Source organism: Sitophilus oryzae, unplaced genomic scaffold, assembly GCF_002938485.1.
Source record: "Sitophilus oryzae breed Bouriz unplaced genomic scaffold, Soryzae_2.0 scaffold_1350_pilon_pilon, whole genome shotgun sequence".
Taxonomy (NCBI): domain Eukaryota; kingdom Metazoa; phylum Arthropoda; class Insecta; order Coleoptera; family Curculionidae; genus Sitophilus; species Sitophilus oryzae.
Window position 1 is genome coordinate 1,155,608 of NW_022146005.1, and position 16,017 is coordinate 1,171,624.

The 16,017-nt window shown below is 35.2% G+C and overlaps 1 protein-coding gene across 4 annotated transcripts in view; it reads left to right on the top strand.

Annotated features, from left to right (window-relative positions):
• The window catches only part of LOC115875163 (S phase cyclin A-associated protein in the endoplasmic reticulum), a 65,428-nt gene that overhangs the window by 42,004 nt on the left and 7,407 nt on the right, over positions 1 to 16,017 (top strand). For 2 of the 4 annotated variants that reach the window (XM_030890556.1, XM_030890555.1), the window contains exons 3-7: positions 5,500 to 5,669; positions 7,276 to 7,461; positions 7,771 to 7,917; positions 10,602 to 10,742; positions 12,127 to 12,279. In XM_030890556.1, the coding sequence (XP_030746416.1) occupies positions 5,500 to 5,669; positions 7,276 to 7,461; positions 7,771 to 7,917; positions 10,602 to 10,742; positions 12,127 to 12,279 (797 nt within the window). The remainder of the gene's footprint in view (positions 1 to 5,499; positions 5,670 to 7,275; positions 7,462 to 7,770; positions 7,918 to 10,601; positions 10,743 to 12,126; positions 12,280 to 16,017) is intronic. The other 2 variants (XM_030890557.1, XM_030890558.1) reach the window with 2 other exon arrangements.

Here is a 16,017-nt window from a genome sequence, read left to right on the forward strand (position 1 = left end):
TCGAAAAGTCCGTTAAACCGCATATTAACTCGGCGTTCTAACGACAATTTAAAAGGTAAATAACACTGCCCGTTTAGGAAGTAAAATTAATGCCGCATGAATCAGAAACGTCCGTCGTCGGTTACTTGAGTCTCGGTCAGACGAAAAAAATCTTTCTCAATTTTTGCGTCTAACGAACACGTTTGAAAACGGGAACTCAAGGTGAGCAACGGCCAAACATCGTTTAAGACCGTTTGGTTTTCCATTTTGCGGTCGAGATGCATCTGGGAACGAGAGTAGCATTGCATTTTAAAGAGGTTGTTTGATTGTTAGCGCTTTAGAGAGAGAAAAAATAGATATATGGGTGTTTAATATACTGTATGGTCTTGTATAAATACAGGATGGTCGGTCTTATTTCTCATGACAAAGGCCCAGCTGGCAAAGGAGTACGACAGGGAGACGCAATATCGCCAAAGCTGTTTACAGCAACATTCGAAGAAATCTTCCTTCAACTGGACTGGTACAACAAAGGGTTAAAAATAGATGGAGAAGATCTTAATCATCTAAGATTCGCTGATGAGATAGTCCTAATTTCTAATAGTCCTGAAGAATTAATGAACTAAGTACAGCGAGCAATAAAATGGGTCGCGAAATGAAATTAGCCAAAGCTAAAGTAATGTACAACGAACTAGTTGAAAGAAAAGACATTCTAATAAATAATACAACATTGGAAATAGTAGAAAAAATAGTAGATTTGGGACAACTAATACACAGCTCGGGATCTCTACTACCAGAAATCAACAGAAGATTAAGTTAGCATGGAGTACTTATGGAAGAAACTCAATCATATTCAAATCTAGAATGCCACTCTATTTAAAAAAGAAAACATTTGATCAAAGTGTACTACCAGTCATGACCTATGCATGCGAAACCCGGACACTTAAAAGGGACGTCATAAGGAAACGGCAGGTTCACTGTGGGGAAAATGGGGAACACCAGAACACTTCATCACTGAGTACGCCAGACGATTCGTGCTATAACCTTTGGTACGACTGATATTAGAGATGGGGAACTAATCTCTGTAAATCTCTCTCAGGCACTGGCTTTTGTCAAAGCCCTGAGACTGTATGATGAGTTAGAACTCAGAGTCTGCAGCAAATGCTTCCTTGATACAGGTTAAGCTTGTTCAGATGGCACTTCATAGCCACAAATGTATCCTATCAACTGAGTGTTTATTCCTTTTCGGTTTTAGCATTATATATCTTTGGACATAATTTCGTTACCATGGAAGGCCTGCATGAGTACTTAAAGTCATTCTTATGCAGACTCGGTAGTTATTTGACCTGACTATTTTTCATTCCTCTGGCCATGTCCTGACCAGTGTCCTTATCTAAGATCCATTTATTTTGAATATTCAGGCTTCGTGAGAATAATCCGCACGGTGGGGTGGGTCTGATATAAGTTCAACTATTTCTAGGGGTGATACATTTCAATACCTGAAACACTATTTGTTTTTCGAAAATACAAATTTTTATTCTGCAATTTTTTTAATTTTCAAGTAAAAACTTATCAAAATTTAAATAATTTTTTTTTCTAAACTAGTTGGAGCCTGGCGCATCCGCCATGACATCAGGAAAAAAAATACTTTTTATTTTTTTTTAATTAAATGAAAAACAAAAAATCCGGCGACGACAGTTTTTAGAAGAGCGGATTAGCTATCTTTTAGTAAAAAAGGCAACTTTCTAGAGCAAGTCGTTACTTCAATAGAGACGACACTGATAAGCATTAGCATTTTATATATGTAGATATTCAACTCTGCTATGTTAAACTTACTTGAAAAACGGCAAAGAGAAAATATATTTCTTTTAGCGAGATCTACCTGCCATTTTTTTTAGAATTTAGAATGAGTGGGAGGGGGGTTAATCACTTCGACCTTACAGATCCATTGTGTCCCCCTTTCTTGAATCATAACTCATCATACAGTCCCAGGGCTTTGACAAAAGCCAGTATCTGGGACGGTTTTATAGAGGGTAGTTTTCCATCTCCAATATCAGTCGTACCAAAATTCATGGCACGAATGGTTGTCGTCTCGGCGCACTCAGTGATGAGGTGTACTGGTGTTTCCCCATCTTCCCCACAGAATCTGCATTCGCCGTTTCTTCTTAGTTTCAATCTACTGAGGTGTTCATTGAGGAGACAGTGTTCTGTTAAAAACCCCGTGACAATCCGAAGATTGTTCTTACTCAGACCCAGGAAGATCTGTGATTTTTCTTGATCATAAGCCCTCAGAAACTTCTTCGAGTGTCTTAGACCATTGCAAGATGTCCATTCCAGGTTGCGGATGGAATCTTCCAAGTTCTTGAGTTCCGCCTTGGGTTGGTTACCACTTGGAAAGCAGAACGGTTCTGGTCCAGTTAGTGGAGTGTTCGCTCCTTTCCTAGCTAGATTATTTGCTTTTTCATTGCCTTCTATCCCTTGGTGAGCAGGCACCCAGTGTAGGAGGACTTTGTTTTCTTTGCCTAATTTATTCAGCTTCTCTATGCATTCTTTGACCAATTTCGAATTGATTGATACTGAGTTGATCGCCTTTAACGCTGCTTGACTATCAGACAAGATGGCTATTTCTTGTTTCCGATAGTTCCTATCTAAGATAAGTCTAATCTACCTGTCATAAAAATGTTTGCCCTTATGTATTTAAGAGTCGCCGAGATGGTAATAGCTTACCATCGCCTATATAGTTGAAAAACCGCAAATTTGCCAGGCTATCGCAGTGAAAAAATATGCCTGTTGTTATGCCAAAATGCCAAAAATATTCTGCTGTTTCTTCTTCTGGTTTCCAGTATCTGTACATGCTGGCTTTATCTTTCAATTCCATCAGCTTTACAAGCCTATTGAGCTTGTATTGCCCTATTAGACCACTACAGTTTTGACAGTCTTCCTGTCTTTACTGATCAAGTCTGCTGAAAATTTTGAGTGTTCTATTGTGAACTATTTCGTCTGCCTCTGTCCTGGTAAATTTTTCTAATTATTATGTTCATAATTAGAAAGAAGACCATCCTGTATTTATAAAAGACCGTACAGTATGTTCATCATCATCATATTCAGTTTATTTAACCATTTCCAATTATGGTGTAGCCTCCTTCACATACTCTCTTTGTAGTTGGGCCCATTGTTGTCTACTGTTGGCTATGCGGGCCCAAGCTATCCCTGCTAATCTCCTAATATCATGATCCCATCTCAGGTTCGGTCTTCTTCTAGCTCTCTTAATTACCATGCTGTAATTTTTGTGGTCCATCTGTTGTCCGTTCTTCTTGCCAGGTGTCCTATCCATTGCCATTTGACTCTGTGGATGCCGTCTATTACCTGGGTCTTTTGTCGTATCCACTCTATTATTTTACTGTCTTTCTTGGTTATTCCCAGCATATTTCATTCCAGTGAACGTTGTGCGACCTGCAGTTTCCTTGTGATGTCCATTTTAAGTGTTCAGATTTCGCATGCATAGCAATTCTTCTGTATTGATTTCTGGTAGTAGAGCTGTGTATATTAGTTTTCCCAAATTTGTATATTCTTCTACTATTCCAATGTTGTGTTATTTATTAGAATGTCTTGTATTTCCACTAGTTCGTTGTACATTACTTTATTTTTTGCTAAATTCATTTTGAGACTTATTTTTTATCAAATATAACAGTTTATATAGTTAGAAAAAATAATAAAAATACCCAAAAGACCTTTTGAAGTCACGTGTGAAACCGCCAATCTGTATAAAAAAGATCGCCGGTTTGTTTAATCGGCTCTCTTTTCAAAGTCGACACAAAGGTAATCTATACAAAGCGTCGCCTGCTTTTGACACACGAACCGTATCGATCAGGAAAAAAAGCGACCTGCCGCCGACGGCGAACGACGATCGAGAAGGCTGGCGGCGTCGTGACGCCTCCAGACGACGAGGCGCCGACTGCGACTGGCCTAACCCTGGGGCCGTCGACGAGGTAAAATATTCAGGAGATACATGGGGAAAAGATTAGCCCAAAGGGGTTCCGAATAGGGAACAAAGAAAGGGGTTTTGTGACTGTTGTACGTAGTGCTGCTATTGATCTAGTTGGATTTCAAAGTCAAAAGCTGATTTAACAACATTCAAACTAGGAGAGTTGTTGAGTTATCTTTACTGGTCATCTTACACGATCATATATCTAGCAAAGTAGTCATTATCATGGTGAGATTGTTTAAATTATTCTAGTTTTTAATACCATCTCCTTAATGATGTGATAGATAGAGGAACAGCAGTCCAAAAGAACTTAAAGACTTAGGCTTTATTATACCTCTTCTAAATCCTTCTTCAGAGGACGTATATCTTCCAAGTTACCAGGCAACCTAATTTAGAAAAGAAGGTGACAATGTGAGTCACTACCTCATGGGTTTCATCTTTAAATCGGCTACAGTAGTAGAAGAAGTGACTTCCAATCCAATTATTTGTAGTGTGGGATTTACTGGCCATCAGCCTCATTTTCAAGCTGAAGAAGCGACAGTTGTACTAGGCTGCAGAGTCTTCCATAATCTTTATTTCCATTTCCTTAACTATTATTCGACGTCGGAGTGTTTTACCTTGACGACAAGAGACTGCAATAGGTAATAGACTTTCATCCTTGTCTTCAAGGTCTTGATTTTATCATCTCTGTCTGATTGTCTTTGGCATCATTCTGAAGTAATTCAGAACAAAGTCTTCGTTTGTTCGGGGCAATAGTAGACTTAAAATTCCTTTTTTGGAGGATATTGTGTGTTGTTTATATGTTAGTCGATTCTCTGTAAAGCTCAACCTTTCTCTTTGAAGATACATACATTTGGGGCGAATTAGCTTTTTTGGACTGGGCAGTAATAAGTGCCTAGTGGTTGTTGCTTCAGGATATTTGTGTCGTTTTTCTCATCTGACTAATCTTTCAACATTTACTCTTGGTGACTCGACCCTCAAAGTTATTTTTAGTTATTCTTACTTAACTAGCACTACCCTTTGAGGGATATCATCTTTTTGAGTAGGGGAGTTTTAAAAATACAAGTATGTTTTCATGTGATATCAAAATGAATAGAGCCCAACAAGTTGTTTTTTTGGTTTGTCTCTTAACTCAAGTATATTTTACAAATTTCTTTTTACAGAAGAATAGTTGTAGTGTTTAACGTCGAATTATATTGTAGAAAGAGTTATATGTATTAATATATATTATTGCCTCTGTCACTATCAGGAACTTATAAACAAGAGCTAATAAAAATAGTAAGTTTTAAACTGATATTTTGTTTTTACCACTATTCTGACCTTGTCTTTATTGAATCACAATATATTTTGCTTATTATAATCAGCTTTACCACCTTCGAATTCATCCATATTGTTTTTAACATTTCTGATGCATTCATTGTACCAATGTTGCAACAAAAATGTTAGAATAGACTATAGCCTACATGAAAAAAATCCTAAATAATCGATATTCGTTAACCCTAGAAGTAACTCAAGGTATTTTTCTTTTGGTTTTCTAGCTACGGAGGTGCGATGCCAGGAGAAGACGCGCGGCGGGGTGCGGTACGAGGTCATCCTGGGCGAGCCCGAGGTCAAGGCTGCGCCCCCCAAAAAGCCCCTGTCCCCCAAAAACTCCGTGTCGGTGCAGGACATCGAGGAGAAGCTCAAGGCCGCGGAGGAACGCAGACAGGTGGGTTGTATTGGTCATAGATAAAAGAATAAGTAATAGGTGAAGTGGCCATATCAGTATACAGGGTGTCCCAATCTTCCGTTGGCATAGAACTACTACGTATTTTTGGTTTGGTAAATAAGCTCATTAGATACTAATATTTGGCTTTCGCGAAAAGCAAGAAAAAGCACTTTGTCTTATGGAAACTAAGAATGCCATGACAATTTTGTTCGGTATCTTTGGGTTTCAAAAATCAGTAGCGCAGGATCCTGAAAAGCACAATGTTTTTGTTTTATACTTACTAATAAGCGAGATATCTCTCATTTGAAACCAAATTTGGGACCCTCAACAACAGTACAATAACATAATTTCATGAAAAACTAGGTAACCTGATGCAATAAAAATCGTTACTGTTATTTATATTGTCTAAAGATACATCATAATCTAAAATGCATAAATAGAAAGTAACTTTCGATATTATTATGAATATGTGTCATAAAAATTATTACTACAAATACTGCCTACGAACTGTTAAACCCACACCCACACTCATCTTTTAAAAGAAACTGAATTTAGAATGTTCCCTAATCCTTTTTATTGTGTATTATTGGTTCTTGACACACTTATGCTATTTTTAAATTGTGTTACAAATCGAACTAATCAATGAATCATTAAAATATAGTTCAAAGACATTTCTGTTTTTTTTTTTAACTTAAAAAATAAGAATTAATTTCATTAAATTTACAAAAATCCTTTTGTCTTTTTTTAAATTAGGATTAATATAAGTTAAAAATGTTGAGCTTTGAATTGAATAAATCATTTTTTATAAAGCCGAAGGGCTTTACCTTTTTTTCTTGAAAGTACACCTTATAAAAGAAAGACTAAATCTAATCCAGAGGCAATTTATCAAGAAAGGAGTATTAAGAATAAGACTTTTTCATCATAAATTGCCCGAAGAAGGTTTTTACTCCCTTTAGATAGTTTTTTTTTATTTTGGCACGAAAAAAGCCCTTCAAGATTTATAGAGATAAATTTACTTATAGAGGCAAGAAAAGATGTAATAAATTATTGTAGGCTACAGAGGCTGCTTTTGGTAAAAGTATTTTTCCTGTATCTAAAAACAGCGCTATTTTTTAAGTTATAGAGTTTCATCATGTTTTGTTTAAGGCTATTTTTTGTTTAAGTAAAATAATTACTTTCCCAATCCTAATATTGGTATAATACAACCCTTGATGAATATTATTACTGTAATATATACATATTATTACATCATGTTCGTAGGTACATAGAATTTTTTTGAAATTATAATATGATACAAGTGTCTTCTTTGCATAATGTCTTACTCATATACAGGGTGGTTCACTTTATTATATATAGACAGTCCATTTTTATTTTTTGAAGAATAATGTACATATGTTAACAGAGCCCAGGTGTTCAATTTTCTAAAAAAATATCTAATATATTTTATACCTCAATTTCTGGAGGTAAAAATGTACACCAAATGTGGTATACCAAGCGATTTGGATGTTATAGTTGACATTTTCTCTCAAAATAGATAGAATAATAAATTTAAAAAAAACTTTATTACTATTTCATTTTAGTAATGTTGATTTTATTATTGTTACAGCAATTAGAATCTTCTAAGATTGCTGCTTTGTCAGCAAAGATGCAGAAAATTGAAGAGGCCAGTCGCAAAAAGGACGAACAGACCACTCAGTTCATTACAGCTACTCGCGACGCTTTGGAACAGAAAATGGGCACAGTTACCGAGAAAAGAGAAGCTTATATCAGCGACTTAAAGACCAAACTTAAGGTAACTATAGATTTAGGTACAGTAGGTATTTAAAGTTAGCTACCTATCTAAAACTAATTTTGTGACTATTTTATCAAACGTATTAATTTTGTTTTTTTATTGTCATAATAATTGTCCAAACAATCTATTTTTTGGGTCTTGAAATAAAACGTTTCAACGGATATTATATCTTACTCCATTGTTAGAAGCAAAAATAAACGAATTCATTTAGTTCTTTAACATTTTTTTATAATGTTAACAAATTGAAGGGATTAGTTTATTTTTATAGTAATATAGAAACAAGTTATTTAGAAATATCTTTATTTGCAGGATCACATTGAAAACGTTGAAAAAACTCGACTGTCTTTGGAACAACAAACTGATGAAGTCCGTACTGCCATTGAAGAGAAACTGAAAACTGCCACCATTCAAAGGGATGAAAACCTGAAGAAAATGTTAGAACGTCTAAAGGAACATGTAAGTTTTTGACGTTTTTTAGACCCCCAATAAAACATGTAATATAATATTCATTCTAGATTTTGTATTATTAAAATTACACTCACCGGCAAAAAAAACGGCCACTAAAAACTAGTCCCAATTTCAAAGTAGCCTTTCTCGCGAACCACTCATTAGATTTTGATGATTTTTTTTTAAATTGTAAATTACTTCCTTCTTTAACGGATGCTACGTCAGAAATTTTTGTTCCGAATTTATTTTGAGCATATGCAGGGCACAGCAATAAGACGAAGTTTTTTGCCCTAACTTTGTAACACCCTGTAGGGTGCAACAGCTCTAGTAGCTATTGCTAAATCAAATCACATCCTCATGTTTTGTGGGCATTTTGTTTTCTGTGGCAGGCCTCCTTGCAGACAAGCTGTTTTTTTTAGTCTTCGTCGGATTGTTTTCTCACTGACTTGAGTTCTACGCACGGCTTGTAGCAGACGTTGATCCTGAAACGCTGTAATTCTACGATTTCATAAAGTATTCAGGACAATAAAGCGATCGTCATTTGTCTTCCGTTTTCTTCCGAAACCCACTCGCCTGGTGAAATTTCCCGTTTTCATATAATAATTCCAGGCATCCTTGACTGTTGTTTGAGGTATACCCAGGGTATCGGACACATAACGTTGACTTCGGCCATCCTCAATTAGAGGTGTAGTTCGTGAACGAACTAGTTCCAATGAACTATTCCGACCCCGGAATGAAAGGAACTAGTTCCTGGTTTCTCAAAGAACTAGTTCCTCAGGACCTATTCCGGGATTGAGACTGTGACCGATATAGAATGATATGCGACGGCGACGGATCGGCTAGCGCGCGTAGCTCGATTGTAGGTAGGAGTGGGGAATGCCAGCGGCACGTTATCGGATCCGGACCTAGAGGAACTAAACTAAATAAAAGACTAGTTTACGTACGTACGAATCGGGCCAGCGCGATCGATGCTAGGCAGGAGTGGGGAGTCCCAGTCATATGCCGTATGTTATCGGATGGTTATCGGATCCGGACCTAAAGGAACTAGAGGAACTAAATAAAAGACTAGTTTACGTATGGATCAGCCAGCGCGATTGATGCTAGGCAGGCGTGGGGAGTGCCAGCCGTATCGGATGCGGACATAGAGGAACTATTAAAAGACTAGTTCACGGGAATCTATTCAGTCGGCAGATCCGAGATATAATACAAGGCGACGACGATGGATTCAGCCTTGTCTATTGCCACAGCCGGCGCGGCGTAATTACTACAGAAAATTGTCGTGGATACTGTTTTTGATTTTTAGTTTGTTTTTTAAATATTTTATGCGAATGTTTCACTTTAGGTCCCTAAAATTAAGAAATATCTTATAAAACGAAGTAGATATCCTGAATTTTTAGTGAGGAAAAATGCAATTTTTCGTAAAATTTTTGTAATATTTGCTCTAATTGATTTGTGATATAGTTTTTCAAACTCTGATTTGAGTTTCTTTTTTATATTTTTTATCTGCAATAAAACTTACCTATAAGGGAAATTAAAATAACTTTCGTTGCACATCATAATACGACCACCAGCAAACTCCATAAGACGACGCATGGTGTCATTGATGACGTGCAACGAAAGTTGTTCCAATTTCCCTATATATATTTTTAACATACACAATTACACGTCTCGTTATATCTCCGTACATTATAAAAATTATACAGTTCATACTGTGAATAGTTCTGACTGACAACGAAACGCATTAGCAAGCAAGGGGGATGTCAATGTTAGTCGGGAACTATTGTGAACTAAAGACCTAGTTCAAGGAACTATTCCTCTGGAGGAACTAGAACTAAGGAACTAGAATTCCCACTTCTATCCTCAATTAAAGCAACAATACGAGCAACATCCGTCACAGATAATGGCATTTTTTAATTTGACAACCGTTGTTGTCATATTGCAAATACTCATAAATCCGTTTGCGCCTATGTCCTCTTGATTATTTACACATAAAACTTTCTGCCTGCGAAGCATTTTTCCGAGACGTTCGTTTTAAAGCAGCGTATCTCCAATACAGAGAGAGATAATGTCGTGATTAAAAAAAAACAAAATACTCACAAAAGATGAGGCTACAATGTGATTTGATTTAGCAATAGCTACTACAACTGCTGCACCCTACAGGGTGTTACAAAGTTCGGGCAAAAAACTTCGTCTTATTGTTGTGCCCTGTATTTCTGACGTAGGTAGCATCCGTTAAGAAGGAATTAATTTACAATTTAAAAAAAAAATCATCAAAATCTAATGAGTGGTTCGCGAGAAATCCAACTTTGAAATTAGGACTAGTTTTTAGTGGCCTGTTTTTTTTTGCCGGTGAGTTTATTTAAATTGATTATTTTTTGTTTCTATATTTGATGATGGCAGTTTTTTTGAAAAATGTTAGACTGTTTCTTATTATCAAATTCTGGAAATTTAATTTATATATATTTCCAAATTAAACTAAAATCAATTTATTTACTTAAATTCCATTATTATATTACATGTTTAACATATTCAAGTTATTAGTTACCTACTATTAGTGTTAGTTAAACAAACTCTAGTTGTACATCTTCATCATCCAGCTTATGTTTTATACGAAGGAAACCTATATTGTTTTCGCTCTGCCACTACATGTATTTTGTTTCGTTTTGCACTGTTTTTTTGTTGCTTACTTCAAGGAGGAGCAAGTTCGAAAGGTAAAGTCCTCGAATAACACTAAACTGCAAGACCTAGGGAACGCCATCCTAACGAAGCTGGTCCAGGCGAGGAACAGGCGGGAACAGATCGAACAGGAACAGCTGGAGAAACTCAAGAAAAACGTGAGTACATGCCAGTATGCTTTAGTCGGTCTTGTTCTCTCATTTTCAATTCCATTGTTTTTTTCGAATATTTATCTCATCTGCTATGGTCAGTCTTTTCCGTTTTAGCTAAACAGCCTGTTCAAATTATAAATGTTTGTTGTTAAATTTTTGGGTTGTATTAATATTAAAATGGGTGGCGTATTCTATTTGCGAGACTTACGAATATTTATTCCATTTTAAATTTATTGTTCAATTATTTCAGTTTTCTTTCAACTATAGTTCTTATGTAATTTAAATTGTGCAAAATTAAGGGGAATTTCATCTAAATAAATTAGATAACTGAAAATGGATGCACTTTCACTCAAAATGACTTATTTGGGTCATAAATGACCTAAATACAAAATATTTTCTCATGGTCTCTATCTGTCCGTCTGTCCGTCTGTAACACGATAACTCAAAAACCGCTAATCCGATTTTAACCAAATTTGGCACAAAAATACTGTGGCACCCGAGAATCTGGCCATTAGTTTTTGGTGGGGGTGGGGGTTGGTAAGGGGGTATGGGAGGGGGTTAAAAATTTTAAAAAATCGTAACTCCAAAATTACCGTAGCTAGCGAAACGCGGTTTTCAATTTAAGATTAGGATTAATATTTGCAACAAAATTTATAATAACATCAAAATCAGTCAAAGTCGCAGTTTTTGAGATAAAAAAATGAAAAAATTCCTTTACTGCGCACCAACTGTTTATTAACTTATTTTAGTATGGGCGGCTATATGTACGTGCCCCCGGCGCCAATTTTCTTTGTGTAATGTTCAATCCAATTCAAAGCAAGAACTAATTCCAAAGTCAAATTTGACTTAAAGCAATGAATAAAAACAATTTCATAAGTTGCAAACTTAATCAGTGACACTGTGAAGTCTATCCAAATAGAGAGAGCATGACAGTGACAGATGTCTGTGTGCCGTATTAAATTTACAAGTAAACTGTATTTTCTGTCAATTTTTGATTTTATCTGTCATAGTCTGTCGCTTTAGTCAGTTGGGAGAATATACGTAGAATATTAAATAACTAATTCTAACGTCAAAAATTGATATTTTGTGATCTTCAAAAATTAGCTAGAGTTTACTAAAGTCTGTGCAACGTTAAAAAAAACTACGTCAAAAAAATGACAGAAAACTGTCACTGTCAAGGATCTTGTCATTGGACAGACTATACTAGGAACTACCATTGAAAAGAACAGCGTCAGAGTTGGCTTTTAAATATATATATATCAATACATGTCATGTCATCCATTTTAATATGAATTTACAAACATCTAAATGTATTGTTTAAACATAATATGGATCTTACACACGAAAGGCTGACTATTGACATGCTTAATTTTTATTTTGTATCATGTAGAATTCCAGACCGTTCGAAAAGCAGAAATCTGTAGAATCCACTATTGAAAGTCGAAAGTCCGAGGTGATCAATCTGATCGAGAATAAACTCTGCATCGCCGAACAGATTCGAGAGAAGGTGATCCAGAAAAAGGTGGAACTAGCTAAGAAACATGTAATTATTTTGTTTTTTTTTATACGGTACAAGGGTGCTTTTCATAAAACGAAAATTATTACTGTGTTGTAAATACAGGGCATCTATATTGTTGTGGTTAATTGCTTTTTGTTTTAAACTAAATTTGTCAACTAAAAAAAATACCTTCAAAGTATTATCTGTCATAGGGATCATGAATGCGGATAAAAAAAATCGATGTTATCAAGTTTAACAATACAAAAGCGAAATTGCGATATATTATCTCTAAATTTAATATATTTTTAGTTCATTCCAGCTTAGTTCATTACATATACAGTATGTCCCCGGATTGTCTTAACAAGAGGAAAAACTTTTTTAATATTGACATTTTAAGAAAGGTGCATTCTTCATAAAAAATTTTGCTTGCTCTAAAATGGCTTATCCCGTTTATACTTCTCCAAATTTTAGTACCGTTTTAGAGAAAATAAAAAAAAACCATGAATACATAGTTGAATTTTTAGAAAAGTCTTAGAAATCAAGACGTGTTTCTATGGTAATATAATTTAGTTTTCATTAGTATATTTAGTATAATAACCATAGGTTTCAGTAAAAGGCAAAGTCCGCGGATATATTTTCGCTATGGTAATTTGAGTGAAACCCACGGCCTCAAGGCCAAGTCCGAAGGCCGGGCCTTTCCGTGTATAGTCAGCTATTAGATAGTTAAAACACGGCCAAAGACGTACATGTAAACGTATCGTTTGACATGTACGCTTGCGCAGTGAGAAATTCACTTGCGTTTACCGATACGTGATACGTATCTTTACGTGCCTTTACGTACGTACAAAACGCAAACGTATCGAGCCGAAGGAGTTTCGATTTTCACCCGAATGATGCCGAACGTTCAAATTCACAAACAACTTGCAACTAATAAATAGTCATAAAACTGTGTTTGTTTTTCAATATTTTTTATTACTAAGAGCATTTTAAGTTGTAAGGACTACTTTCTGTAATAAATAATTTCCATTTATAATCCATCCATTTGTAATCTTTCTTTTCAATTTTTCGATATTACTTTTATCAATTTAATGTGGAATCGATGAAATAATAGATATCCATTTTCAGTTTTAAAATTAATTGGCGTTACGTACGTCACAATACTTGCTTTAACTCTTGTTTACACGACAACGCAACGGCAGACGTAACCTAGGTTTCTGCGTTATGTGTCGAGAGATACGTATAGGTATTGTGCCTTGCTTTAACTGTTTATTAATTTTTTAAACTCAGTGCCTTTCAGTGGAGTTAAGGTTTTAACAATTACAGCAGCATCCTTACTCCCACTAGCCCTAAAGCTCATAGTACTTGCAAAACCCAATTCTTCTTTTGAATGCTCTTCAATTTCTATTAGTCTAGTTGTACATCTTCATCATCCAGCTTATGTTTTATGCGAAAGAAACTATATTGTTTTCGCTGCGCCACTACATGTATTTTTTTTCGTTTTGCACTGTTTTTTTGTTGCTTACTTCAAGGAGGAGCAAGTTCAAAAGGTAAAGTCCTCGAATAACACTAAACTGCAAGACCTAGGGAAAACCATCCTAGAGAAGCTGGTCCAGGCTACGAACAGACGGGAACAGATCGAACAGGAACAGCTGGAGAAACTCAAGAAAAACGTGAGTACATGCCAGTATGCTTTAGTCGGTCTTGTTCTCTCATTTTCGATTCCATTTTTTTTTTCGTATATTTATCTCATCTGCTGTGGTCAGTCTTTGCTGTTTTAGTTAATTGATCAGAATCTCATTTCAATTTGCGGCAAATATTATTTATATGGAAAACTTTTGGATTGTATAAATATTAAAATAAATGAAATATCTTCTTTTTGAGAGATTTTTATCGGTTTATTTGGCTCTTTACAACTGGCTACGTTACCTTTGGCAATCTTCAACATAATTTGGCTTCGGAATAAAATGTATAAGCACTTGTAAATATTTTGTTTTCGTATGATCTCTGCCTTGCTGAAAAGAAAACGACCAAATTTGGTTGATAAAAATGTATCGAAATACAAAGAATATTCATGCATTGTAACGTTTTTAGTTCGTTACATGTCTTTGTATATTATATGTATATGATTCCCCATCGTTCAGGCCGGATAATTTACTTGACGCGCCTGGCGTAATTTTTACGTTCTCTAGTCAGCAACCCTGTTATCGTTTCACTGCTCTGTGGAGGCGCTGTCAACATCACTTCAAGGCGCCTCTCCGCGCTTAACGTCACTTTGAGTTTGGCCGTCGGCCATCTCAATAGTCCTGACTTAGAGAAATTGCAATTATTTAAATCTTGCTGTATAATTTGAATTGAAAAAAAAATTTGGTTGATAAAAATGTATCGAAATACAAGGAATATTCATGCATTTTTAAATCAATTGGAATGTCTACTATTTATTCTTATCAGTACACATTTTTTGACTTATTTCTAACCAAACGGTTTTGTCCCGTTAAATTTATCTTCCACCGCACTGTGCGCTCGTCCGTCAAACGCAAAAATAACTGTCACTGTCTAAAATCTTCGCAACTAAAAAAGCGCCAACTTCAACTCGGTCCCTAGATGACGTAAAAAACTGACAGTGCTCTATAGTATCCTTGAAACGAGATTAACTATTTTAGAACAAGCAAAAATTTTTATGAAGAATGTATCTTTCTCAAAATGTCAATAATAAAAAAGTTTTTTCTCTTGTAAAGACAATCCGGGGACATACTGTATACTCAGTATTTTAAATTAATACTTGTTGTTAGATCTATATTTATTTAATTACTGATTTTCTTAATTTTGCCTATTATAAAGGTAAATATATTCTAAAGATGCCATCTGCTTCAGGCAAGCTGACAACGCCGTAAAAATTCATTGTATCATCATGGATTCAATCAGCCTAATTGGTGGAAATTCTTATACGTTTCGTTGCCAGGCTGTAGCCATGCTCATAAGTCTTTCTATTGGTCAGTGCTACACCCAATTGTATGCCCTTCCCTGAAAATAGTGGCAATATTGACTGGTATTGAAATATCCAGTGGCGGTGTTATTGTCTTGTATTTTATACCTTTAACTTTATTTGTGTATATTATAATTATTAGTATGTAATTTCTATTTCACAGAAATACAAAACTAATATGGCGTCTAAGTCGCATTTTATCCTAAATTGGGATAATTATAGTAAAAATATTATTTTTATGATTTAGTTAGATGGCAGTGAAGGAAAACAAAACAAAAGTATTTAAGTGTGGAGGATGTTTGAAGATCATAATTATTTAAACACTTTAACCGACTCTGTAACTCGTTACCCGAGGCAAAAAAGTTAAACGCAAACAACTTTATTGATAAATGTATTGTTTCTACTTTGAAAAATACGAATGGGCCTGAAAATTAAAGAAGTTTTAAAAATTTTCTTGAATTTTTTTTTAATAAAATGAGAATAATTTATTCGCAGTCGAAAAAATTGTTTCCGCGTGTTTTTTAGGGTCAAATATTTCAAGTTAATGTGTTCAAAAAGCAGGAATTGCTATTTTAGGAACGAAACATTTTCTTATTTAACAACATGGCGGCTTTCACTTTGTTGTTTTGGAGATTAAGACGGAGTAGTTCGAGTAGTCGCATACTGGACTAATAAAGTCGCAAGATTGCCTAATTTAGTCATCCTAGAGTCTAGCTTGTGCCGCCCTCTATAATCTTAATAAACGAGGGAGTAGATAAACTATCGGTAATATATGTCGATGTATATTTAAATTTAGTTTT